Genomic DNA, 12,318 nt, shown 5'->3' on the forward strand with positions numbered 1-12,318 from the left:
TTTCAGCAGTGTTGGAAAGAACAGATATCACACTGCAGGATTTACTAGGAAGTTAAATAAAAGGAGACAGTAAGGACAGACTACTTTTAATAAGGGTATGGTTCCTATGAGAGGTCAGTGCAAAAGATCAGACACAAAAACAATTACATATCAATGGTTCTAAAAATAAATGTTTCTGGGGGTTGGAGCAATAGTACAGCGGGTAGGGTGTTTGCCTTGCACGTGGCCCACCTGGGTTAGATTCCCAGCATCCCATATGGTCCCCAAGTACCACCAGAAGTAATTCCTGAGTGCAGAGCCAGGAGGAACCCCTGTGCACCGCCGGGTGTGACTCCAAAAAGCAAAAAAAATAAAGATATAAATAAATAAAAATAAAGTTTCTAAATATTTAAGCAGTAAATTAAGTAACTCAGGAAAAGAATGGCTAAATGCCAGTTTTCAATTCATTCCTTCCCAATTTGTGAATACAAAGGAATGAATGGCCTCATGTGCTTCCTTGAAAAGAATGGAGTTGTACAACGACTTTGAAAAAGACCTTCTTATATACACTCAGTGTTATTTTCTTGGAAAAACATAAAAGTGGAACTGCTGATTCTGGACCCCTCAGGAAAAGACTGTCACCTGAACCTGGTACTCCATTATTTTTGAATCACCGTGAAGTATAATGCTGGGTGTAAATTTGCTTTGACAATTTCACCCTTGGTACTAACCCAAAACTTTATTTGTTGAAGTCATGGGGATATTTCAGAAAAGGGAAATAAGTATTATAGCAGCATACAAATGTTAATCAAATTATTTAGAATCAGTAAATTATTTATACTTAGTAGTTCACATGGCATTGAAAAGAAATATCTTTTCTTCAAGTTGAGGTAACAATGACTTACAAGAGTATAAATGTTTGTGCTTTAGGGATGATATTACCACATCACACTCACCACCAAAGAACCGTTATCCCTCTACAAATGTCTAAAGCACTGACAATTTTGAAATTCTTTTTACTCTAATACTTTAGCTACTCTAAGAAATTTACTGTAACATTTAACCGTGTCTCGTAAATCAGAGAAATCAATTAGCTTAGAAAATCTTATATGCTCCATTCTTATTAATTCCTCTGTATACTTTGTCTGGAACCTTCCATACATTTTTCAAAGAAAATAAATCTACTACCAATTTACTACCATTGACACTGTATTACTCTATTTCATCTATTGTTAATAAATGTGTGCACAAAAAACATTTTGGTAGTAATCCTTCTATAATTTTCTTGATTTCAATATATCTCCCTTTATTTACTCCTGGTAACAAAGGGATAAAAGGGATCCCAATAAAGTAAAAATACTTTTAATGCCATGTCCCTTTTATTTCTAGATTTATTTTGTTTATTTTCAGGCATACTTGGTGGTATTCACGATTTAGTCCTGGCTCTGCGCTCAGGGTATCACTACTGGTGGGATAAGGGAGGACCACCATATGTGGTGCTAAGATACAAACTCAGGTTACTGTACTGCTGTTTTATCTCTCTGGCCCCTCATTTTTAATGGAAACTTCCTTTTTATTCCATTTATAGAGACTATAGTTTTTCAATTATATTTTTTCCAGAGTATATTCACTTAAAAATTCATGATGATCAGTACTAGAATTATGGAAAAATTATCTGTCTACAGGTTGGTGTGTTTTAAAGGTATTATCTAAGAAATTCATTCACCAGCATATAGATTCGTGAATTCTATGGCTTCAGTGTAACCAGGAAACACGTGTGTGGCATAAAAACAGACCTCTGTATCCAATACCATGGCCACAGATGCAGTGAGAAAAAGACACACACACACACACAATATCTCACCAATCTGCAATTTATCCCATGTTAAAATTATATTTTGGGTCTGAGTTAAAGTATTAATATTAACATCACCTTTTAAACATGGCAACTAGAGATTTAAAATTATGCACGTCATTTGATTATATTTTAATGCACACTACTGAGAAGGATGATATTTAAAACTTTAGAGAGGTTTCACTGCTATTAAACAGGATAGACTTTCTCAAGTCAGAATATCCTACTGACTGGAGTAAGGTTAACCTTGTTTAATATCAGCCATAAACCATATTAAGAATTATTAATAACTGGAACATGCAAAAATAATTTTGTTACTGCTCATATTTCTTGGGGGATAAAATATATCAAGAGGGAATAATAAAAACAATTTCAATTGTAACTTTAGGAAAGCCTATTCTTTCATCTAAAGTTTCTATTAGGAATGTATAAAATATAAATCATATTTCATGTTTTTCCATCACAATGTTTGCATATTAAAAGAATACAATATACAAAGGAGCTTTTAAGTACAATATTATGGACTTAAGAATGCTTATGCATACCTGTATTGTTCAATATCAGAAATAAGCATCTCATGATTAAATAGATTTATTATAAAAAAACTTTGTGTGTGTGCGTGCACGCGCGCGCGTGTGTGTGTGTGTATGCATGTGTGTGTGTGTGGCTTTTTGGGGTCACACCTGATCATGCTCAGGTGTTACTCCTGGCTCTGCACTCAGGAATTACTCCTGGCGGAGCTTGGGGAAAATGGGATGCTGGGGATCGAATCCAGGTGTGCGTGTGCAAGGTAAATAGGCTACCACTGTACTACAGCTTTGGTCCCTACCATAAAGAACTTTCAGAAGTTCTGAAGAATATATGAATTATACCGATATGATGAAATATTTTATTTAGGAATTCTGAAATATTATCGACTTCACTGAATGATTTATAACCGAGAAGTAAGCAATGATTAATAACAAGAAGACTGATTACAACCAAGTATACTGGAATAGAAAGTTCCATCATAATAGAAAAATTAGTTGCCCGCAATTAAGAGACTGTCTGTGCTACTAAAATGCGAATTTTATGTTAGTTAAAAACTCCCCTCTTCCCCCTCACAAGGGATCCTTAGGTAGCGAGATTGCCTAGGAGCCGGCAGTGGTAATGGGCATAGGTTTTTAGCTCTAGTTTGTCATGGTTTGCTCTCAGCGAGTTTTCAGTTACTGGATCATCTTCTAGGCCATTTATTGCCAGGGACCCAAATATCACAGTTGTCAGGCTCTGTGAGTCTAGGTGACTCACAGTCTAGGTGAGTGCTGGAGGCACCAGAGTGTAGGTGAGTGCTGGAGGCGCCAGGGTTTGAATTCATGACTTTATGCATGTCAGGCAAGAGCTCTATGGCACGTTCTGAGCTCCTGAAGCAAAATTATGTGTGATTATGTTATGTGTATTTAAAATTAAGTGTGTTTATGCTCTATGTTGCAGCCCATAAAGAAATCTAAGGTAGACACATATTTTTTTTTTTGCTAAAATACAATATAGTGTTATTAGAGGTTCTCCGACTTTATTGGTTTAAATCCACCTTTTCTGAAATAAAGTGCCCAACATCCTTATACTTGGAAATCTAACTTCTTTATGCAGCCAAACAGATCTGAGGCTGTTACGATCTCTCACCTACCGCTGAGCTCCCAACCCCTCATCCAGTGTTTGTCTAGTCCACAAGATGGTATCAGTCACGTTGGAAAATATAATCCTTCTTATAAGAGGGCTGAGTTGATTTTAAAATCGTATAAAGACGGACAACAGAAGTATTCCATGTAAAAAGGACTCTTTCGGTTTGGGAGAAAATTGTTAGCCCTGTAAATGCAATAAGTGAAACTCAAAGGGAAGTTAATGTACCCTCCAATGGAGTTTATAAAATGATCAGCATACCGAAGGCTCCCTGAATACTGTGCAAAATAAATCATTTAAGAGCAACAGAAGGGAAGAAGCTGCAGCCAGAAGCAGTTACAAATTACATTACATCATTTGCAACAACATTCACGGAAATATGTGTATGTGTACTCTTTGGATTATCTACATACACATATCTCTCCAGAGACCTGTAGAGTAAGGGGGAATGTAGACAGTCAGCAATGTGAATATGAATGAATCAACCCATGAGACACACATGGAACAAAATGAAGTGACTGAAGAAAAGATACTAGTACAAATGACAGGAAATTAAGAAAGTCTTTATTTTATACCTTTCTCGTTCTGGTGAATGCAAACTAGTATCTGGTCTCAAGCAGTTGGTACTAGCACTCCTAGCCCTGTCAAGGGAGGGCTGCAGTTCACTAGTGCCAGTGCATTGCATCCAGTGGTAGAAGAGAAAGACAAAGGAAACAAAGGAAGACCATGTTAGAGAGTAAAGCATAAAATAATGCCCCCTTTACATAAAGTGTAGAAACACTATGATTCCGTTCATAAGGGTGTGAGAAAGCTGACAGAATGGCAGTGCGGAATTTTGTTTAGAGAATGAAACTAAACAAAGATTATGCTTGAATTGCTTTGCATAATTTTTTTTTTTAAAAAAAGGGTCTCAGCCTGGAACATGAGACTAAATCACACCTACTTATGAAAAACTAGGTAGAGAAAACACACTAAAACAAAATGCCTAAAACTTAATTACCAAGAACAGATGCCACACCAAAACAAAATGAAGGACATCAGAGGAGAAAAATTTTACAACTCAACTATTTTGGTTGAGGACACTAGACGAGGGAAGTGGAGGAACAACTTCCAATTGCTCTTACCTAACTCGTACTTCGCAGTAAGTCTCAATACTCTTGAGTTAGAGCATTTGTGATGAAGAGAAAAAAATTCTGTCTAGCCACTGATCTGGTTTTAGTATAAGTAGGCAGAATTGAGCTTTACAAATTAAAATTACGCAAAAGTAAAATAATGGCAAAATCAACCATAATTAAAATCAACAAGTAAACAACAAATAACAAAACTAGAATTCTGACATAAGGAAACAGATTTTTATATAAGAGAAATATGCAATTAATAATATTTATACTTAAAAAATATGTTATATATTAATTTAATGTTTTTCTATGTATAATTTCATGGAGAATTGCTAATTAAATGCTACACTTTAGCTATTTTTAGCAGGTAAAGGATAAGACATCTGTTTATAACCGGAACTCACTGTTAGGACTCTTATCTCTAAATATCCCAGTGAGAACATCTCTTTAATAAAGGCATCTTGTGAAGTAATATTTTAAAGTGCCTAACAAGATGTCTGCAACATGGCAAAACAAAATGCAGGAAACAGAATAATATATATGAAGCAAATATGCCTGAAAAATTAGGTAGTCTAGCTACAAATAAAGACCAAAAGAAGAAGAAAATCCTCAGAAGAAAATCAGTTTTTATTTCAAGTTAAACTTGAATTACTAAAATTATGGACTCACAGGCATCTGTCTTCATATGTATGATAAAGAGTGCAAATTGTAACTTACCTGTCTAAATTGAAAAATTATGTTAACTAAATTCTATTAATATTTAAACTCACTGTTTGATCCCTGATGTGATTTCACCTGATTTTATTGAAGCAAACCAATCACAGCCAAAGAACAAATTAAATTATATCATTTGAGGGTTAAAACGTAATTAAATGAGTTAATATTATAGTAACTGATATAAAGTTGATCAGCAGTGAAGGTATGACTTGGATCCTGACACTGAGATGAGGTAAATTAGGAAGGACGGAGAGAGATAGAGAAGCAGCTGCCGTGGAAAAATTCTTTCCACGGATCAGTTTCTCGATCTAAATGCACCCATAGGGTGAAGTGCACAAGTGAACCAAAAAGTGAACTATTATTTTGTGGGAAAAAAACAGCAACTTTATCTGAATTTCTTTGGGAGATTTTTTTTTTTTTTTGCTTTTTGGGTCACACCTGGCAATGCACAGGGGTTACTCCTGGCTTTGCACTCAGGAATTACTCCTGGCAGTGCTGGGGGACCATATGGGATGCTAGGAATTGAACCAGGGTCGGCTGCGTGCAAGGCAAACACACTCCCCGCTGTGCTATTAATCCAGTCCCCAGCTTTGGGAGATCTTAAACTGTCTACAACCACCAAAGGCAAACTACATGCAATTAACTTTTTAATAACTCAATGATGTCAACAAAGGTTTCACTAATAATTATGAAGGACCATCTTCCCTTTTTATTTAAGGTGTTGTAAAATGGAGAAGATAAAAACGTTTTGCTGAAGACAAACTAAACATCACCATGCCAGTGTTTCATTAATGTTTATGCTAATGGCCAAATCAAGGAACTCTCAGTTCCAACTTAAAAAAAAATAAATGTTTGTATCCTAATTGAAAGAACCAAGAATAAATTTTTTAGGCACTAAGGATTCAATCTACTCTATAAAAGAAAAAGATTTCTTTTGAACTCCTAAACTCCTAAACTGAGGTAAACATTTTTGTTAACAGGCTGCGATATAACTTTTCTAAGGAATTTGGACAAAACTTAACCATCTTTTTTTTTAGGAACATTTTAACAGGGGTAATCAAACACTTGGAAACAGAGGGAAAACAACATAAGATATAGTTTAAAGGCCTGCATTCTCACCATGGTTTTGCCACTTACTGTATAGAATGTGAATAATTCAGTTCAAGTGATTAAACAATGAGGGAGGTACCATCTCCCCAATTAGGGATGCTGTGAGAATTAACAGGTATAAATTATAAAAGGCATCAGTAGCCAGCTGCAACATTTTCTGTAAAACACTATCTTATCAGGTTCTGTTATAAGAAAGAATGGTTTGGTTAAATAGGGAGAAAATGGATTGACTATTATAAGACAGATTTCTTTAGTACGTATTTTAATAGGCTGTGCATATTAAATCTACAGGACAGGTCTCACCCATCTAAGAACTTTTTATAGACAAGCTATTTCAGTAGAAAATTACAGGTGGCACTGATTTAGAATCTTTGCGCTATTATTATTATAATTTCTTAGTCTTTTTCTTGGGTAAAATGAGGACAATCACTTCATATCACATTACTACTGTCAGTAACTTACGTATAGTAAATAATTAACAATGTATTTGGCACTCAATATGTTATTTTCCTTGTTTACTGTGAAAAATAAACTCTCAAATATTTTTTCTTAAAAATCCCTAAGTATCTGTATAATGGCTTTTATTTTTGCAGTGGTAACATAGGGGATTGGGCCAGATCCAGCAGTACTTGGGGGCCATATGTAGAGACAGGTATTGAACCTAAATTTGCTGTGTGTGTGTAAGACAAGCACCTTACCAACTGTACAAACTTTTGGCTCTATGAGATATTTTAAAGATAATACAAAACAAAATAATGAAACTACTTGAATATAACATTCTTGTTATTTCAAAAGAAGAAAGCAATGAAAATTAAAATATAGTCTATTTGGAGTACTAATGTGAGTATTGTAGCAATATCTACACAGTGGGTGGCACAGATCAGGTGCCTACTATAGTTTTTGTCATTATATATAAACATAACTATAAAAAAAGTTTTGAAATTTCAAAGGAATTAGTTTTATAACAAATTATTTGCCAAAAGAAAGCATGAGTAATTCAACATTACAAAGAATTTTATAGTATTTTTATAGAATTTTATAGTATTTATAATTTTATCTATTTTTTTGGCTCGAGTATTTTGTCTTCTTGTGACAGTATAAGCAAGCATGGCAGTGGATATCAATGGTATACTTTTATGCATGAAAAAGTCTAGAAAGACTCAGATTAGTAAAATCACGTTTGCAGATTACAAACAGAACCATGAGGTTCTCATGAACACAATAAATTTTGCATTTTTCTTTGTATTATAGGTAATTCAGTTATAGCTCTTTTCTTCTCTTTCTTACTTGAAAAAAATTATTGAAAATTTTATTTTTGTGTGTTGTTGCTTCACTGACTTGCAATTTTATTTTACTTTATATTAACTCCAATTTGACATTTACTAATTATATTCTATAAGCAATCAGTCAGATAATTTAGTTATAAAACCAATATGATACAATAATCATGCTCTAAATTCCAATTGAGGATAATAGTTTTCTTCCCTTCTTAGCTTGCAAAGTATTACATTGTTATCACCCTTTATAATCAATTTTATTTACATTATAGAAATTCTAATCTGGTGATGGCACTGCTAAAGGAATATGAATTTAGAGTCAATTATGTCTAAAATCTTTCCTCTTTTTTGAGAAAAAGGTAAAATCCAGTCATTAAAAACAAACTGGCAAGGACTTTATAAAAGGAAAACAACATAAACTAGAGTAGATTGCAAAAAAAATACTTAAAAATAATGCAGAATTACAATAATAAAAATAACTGTCATACAAACTGCCATACATACCAGAACACTCGTGACTAGACTGTGTGTGTGTGTGTGTGTGTGTGTGTGTGTGCTTAAAGTGAGCACTTTAAATTTTAATTACAGAAAAAAAATTTTTTTTTTAGTTTTAGGATCATGTGTGTAAAAAGTTTTAAGAGGTTCATCAGCCTCTGGATTTTGAATGTACAGAAAGAAAATTAGTTTACCTGAATTAGGGTAAGATATATGTAGACCCTTCTCTATGACTTCCATGCACAACAAAAATGTTGTTTTGGGATCACGGTGGCTCTCAGGGCTTACTCCTGGCTCTTGCTCAGGGATCACCTGTGGCCATGTTTGGGGGACAATATGCTCTGTGAGGGATTGAACCTGGGTAGGCTGCATGTAAGGCAAGCACTTTCCCTCTGAGCTATCTCTCCAGCCTACAGCAAAAAATTTGAATACTTGGGAATTCATCTGACATATTTTGAATTAAACACTAAGGGAGAGACAGAAGAATAGTGGAATGGAAAGAGTTACCACAGACAGTTACCATTACCAAATCCCTATATTTACCTGGTAGTATGTAGGCATTCTGCACTTCGTCCTCGTTTTGCTCTGGGCAGCATAAGAAGCTCACTGCACAGACAGGATGGGTGGTGAGTGAAACAGATAAATTATGAAGCATTAAATGATATGGAGTATGCCAATGGTATGCCGATGAGAACATGAAAAGGGAAGAAACCAGATTGTCTGCACTAGCATATTTGCTTGAGAGGTTAAACAAAAATAAACATGACAGTATTTTAAATAATTTAAACAATAAAGTACAAACATTATGATAAAAGTCCTGTTGCTGATTTATTACTGTACTTGAAAGTAATTTTACAGGAAAAAAGTAAAACAAAACAAAACAAAAATAAACCTACCCCAAATAAGACATAGAAATTTATTTCCAGTACTAGACACTTGGGCAATTTTAATAACTTTAAATGGTATATAAATTCATCGTTTCTGAAACTATTGTGAACCCTAATACTTTAAACTGTTAAATCACTTAAAGTCTGATAATTTTCTTAGTTTTTAAACCACTGAAAATATAGTAGCACATTTTTTATAAGACATTTACTGTTCACTCAAATTAATCAAGGATATGCATGTTTGCTGCAAAATTAATACATTTTTTGATATTCTGAAATTGAAATTTTGGCCAAGAACTCTTGTTTCCCCTTTTAAGCTAAATTCATATTGGCCTCACTGTAAGTTGACAAAGTGGCTCAAGCTTAGCAGTGTAGCATTCTGTTGCGGTATCTGTCCCAGTACGACTCCATCTCTTGAACTTCCGGACATCACCCACTTTCTATTAGATTTTAGGAGGTATAAAACTTCACCTGAGTCCTTGGTCCTTAGCTGCTCAGCAAAAGACAAACCATTCAGCACCTGTATCATCTCCCTATCACTCTCCAAAAGGTTTTCTTCTTTCCACTTTCAAAAGAGAGTATTCAACAAAATGGTAGTGTAAAATCTTAAAACAGGTAACTGAGCTTCTGATCAGACTGACAGTACAGATATGTGGTTAAGAAAGTCCACGAGCACAAAGACCAATACAATAATAATGCAGACTGTTAGAAATCGTGTCTAGGAAGGACTTATTCATAAGTAAATGCATAATTAAATGTAAGTACACATCCTTACATGAAAAGCTATATCAATATTTTATATTTTATAAAAATATAATTCATAAAGGAGTAGAATTGTAACAAAACTATTACTACTAAAATCATCACAGAAATATTAAGTCTTTAAGATGACTTACAGCCAAAAATTTTAAATCACATAAATAAAATTCGATTAGAATGAATGACATTCCAAAGACTGCAACCCACACACACACAAAATATTTGACAATTTCTTACACATGATTCTTTCAAAATTTAGGTCAGTATTCCAATCAATAACAAACTGGTCAAACATAACTTTTAATTCTGAAAAAAATGCACCTATTCTGACAACATATTGGCCAAATCTGATACACTATATTTTTATAGATCATCTAAAGAGTTCTTCCTTGAGAGAAGTTCAATTTTCAGGAGTGAATCCTTTTTGCTCTTTAGTGGAACACGCTATTATATCAATAATATGCTAAAAAATTTAAAACAATTTTATAAGTTGAGATCATAATCTGAAAAAGTACCTGTCTTGTTCTGATAAATACTGACTGTCCACATCTCTGGATCTGTGATCAGCTGGACTTCGGGAGGCATCATGGTGTCTGGTTGGAGAGCGTGACCTTCTTGTTGGATGAATTTCATCTAAACTCCTAAAATGATTACAAAAATTCCTATTCATCATATTACATCATCTTTCCAAACAGACACAGAGAGTGGGGAAGAATTGAAAGTAAGTGACAAATGGACATGGTCTGAAAAGTGTTGACATCATAACCAAGTACTGTTATATCAAAGAGTTAAAGATCTTTTTCTGTATTTTTTTTTCCACGTGTTGAATTTTTCCAGTTTTCTTTTACACCTTTATCAAAAAAGATCATAATTTTTATTTGAATATTTGATTACAATTTCATATCTATATTTCAGGGTAAGAGGAAATGAAGCACAATTACTTATGTATTATAAAATTTCCCAAATATTTAATGTGTTTTAAAGAAATAATATTAATTATCTTAAAAATATGTTTGCTTTTAACCTTATTCCCTTTGCTACTTCTTTCCACAGGTCGATTCATTATCATGCAATTTCTCCGAATAGAGAAAACTAGAAAACAGTACATTAAAAAGTTCTTATATCTATGTTTGTCATATAAACTTCTTACGTAGGAAAAATTTTCAGAGATCTAAAAAACATGATGTTTCATATAGGTGGGTCGAGAATATAAAGGCATTTTGTAAGAAATTATTAAAGACAAAATATCTTACTAAAAACGTTACATCATTTAACTCTGTCTTAGTGTAATTTACACTGCACTGTGTTAAAAAGTACTCAGAGACACAAGGCCCATTTCAAAGCCTACCTCTGTAATGGCACATTTGGTAAACGTGAACGCGGCCTTCCCTGATCATCGCCGCGATGAGGAGATACTGAACGTGAGCGGTGATGAGTTGTTCTTTGCTGTTCTGGCACAGTTAACGTTGTAGATTTACTTTCTCTAGCACTAGATCTATAACCCACTGGCAAAAGTACACACAAAAAAAGTGTTAGTATTCTTCTACAATGTAACTATTAATGAGGAAACATTAAATTATATCAAAGCAGCTATGGACCTACTAAAATTAAAGGCCATGCAACCAGTAATATTAGCATCATCTTGAAAAGTATCAATTATACATATGCAGAGTGTAAACTATGCATGCAGAAGAACGGATTGCATTATGGCTTTAAGTTACCATGGAGGCACTGAGTATAATATGAAAGTTGATGCCTCTGACATCATGAGTCTGAGATACTATTTCAATTTAAAGAATGAGTTAGTGCTTTTTCAACAACACAAATCAAGCACCTAACAGTGAAATACATTAATATGCAAGTTAATGCTTAGAAATTTAGTGTTTCTTTAAATGGTATTTCAATTTTTCTTCCAGAGAATAATTATTTTAGTGGACTATTAAGATGAGTTCACTAATAAACAAATGAATATGATGGCATACCAAATTTTTCAGAGAATAGCAGATCTCCACTACTAAAACTAACGGATTGTGGATTTTGCAAACCACTAATAATACTATAATTTTCTAATGAAAATAGAAAATGATTGGAAGTGAATATGGCAAAAACGCAGAGAAAAAATAACTCTCATAATAACCAATCAGCAATTCTACCCAAGGCACCTCAACTTAGTCCACAAATTTGTTAATATAGTGTAAGTTAATTTACTAAACAAAGTTGCAATTAAAAACTAATTCTAAAAGTTCTTTTATCCTGGAGCAAAAAAAAAGTTTATATTTTCTGTTTTGATTAAAAGTAAACAATAACCTTTAATCCACAGTAGTGATTAAAATTTGTTCACTGGGGGCTACAACAACTTTCTATTATTGAAATAAAAGCAAAAACTGATGTGCTAAAGGTAATAATATATTTACAACTATCAAAAAAGTTCATGAACGATGGAAATATTAAATTTAACAGGAATG

General features: G+C 33.5%; 1 protein-coding gene across 24 annotated transcripts in view; it reads right to left on the reverse strand.

Moving 5' to 3' along the window:
- Positions 1–12,318, reverse strand: part of RIMS1 (regulating synaptic membrane exocytosis 1) — a 518,137-nt gene that overhangs the window by 137,452 nt on the left and 368,367 nt on the right. For 18 of the 24 annotated variants that reach the window (XM_056109989.1, XM_056109987.1, XM_056110000.1 and 15 more), the window contains 4 exons: positions 11,202–11,358; positions 10,369–10,494; positions 8,751–8,813; positions 4,066–4,155 (listed from right to left, as the gene is read on the reverse strand). In XM_056109989.1, coding sequence (XP_055965964.1) covers positions 4,066–4,155; positions 8,751–8,813; positions 10,369–10,494; positions 11,202–11,358 — 436 coding nt within the window. The remainder of the gene's footprint in view (positions 1–4,065; positions 4,156–8,750; positions 8,814–10,368; positions 10,495–11,201; positions 11,359–12,318) is intronic. The other 6 variants (XM_056110006.1, XM_056110004.1, XM_056110003.1 and 3 more) reach the window with 1 other exon arrangement.

This window comes from Sorex fumeus, unplaced genomic scaffold (assembly GCF_029834395.1).
Source record: "Sorex fumeus unplaced genomic scaffold, SorFum_2.1 ptg000008l, whole genome shotgun sequence".
NCBI lineage: Eukaryota > Metazoa > Chordata > Mammalia > Eulipotyphla > Soricidae > Sorex > Sorex fumeus.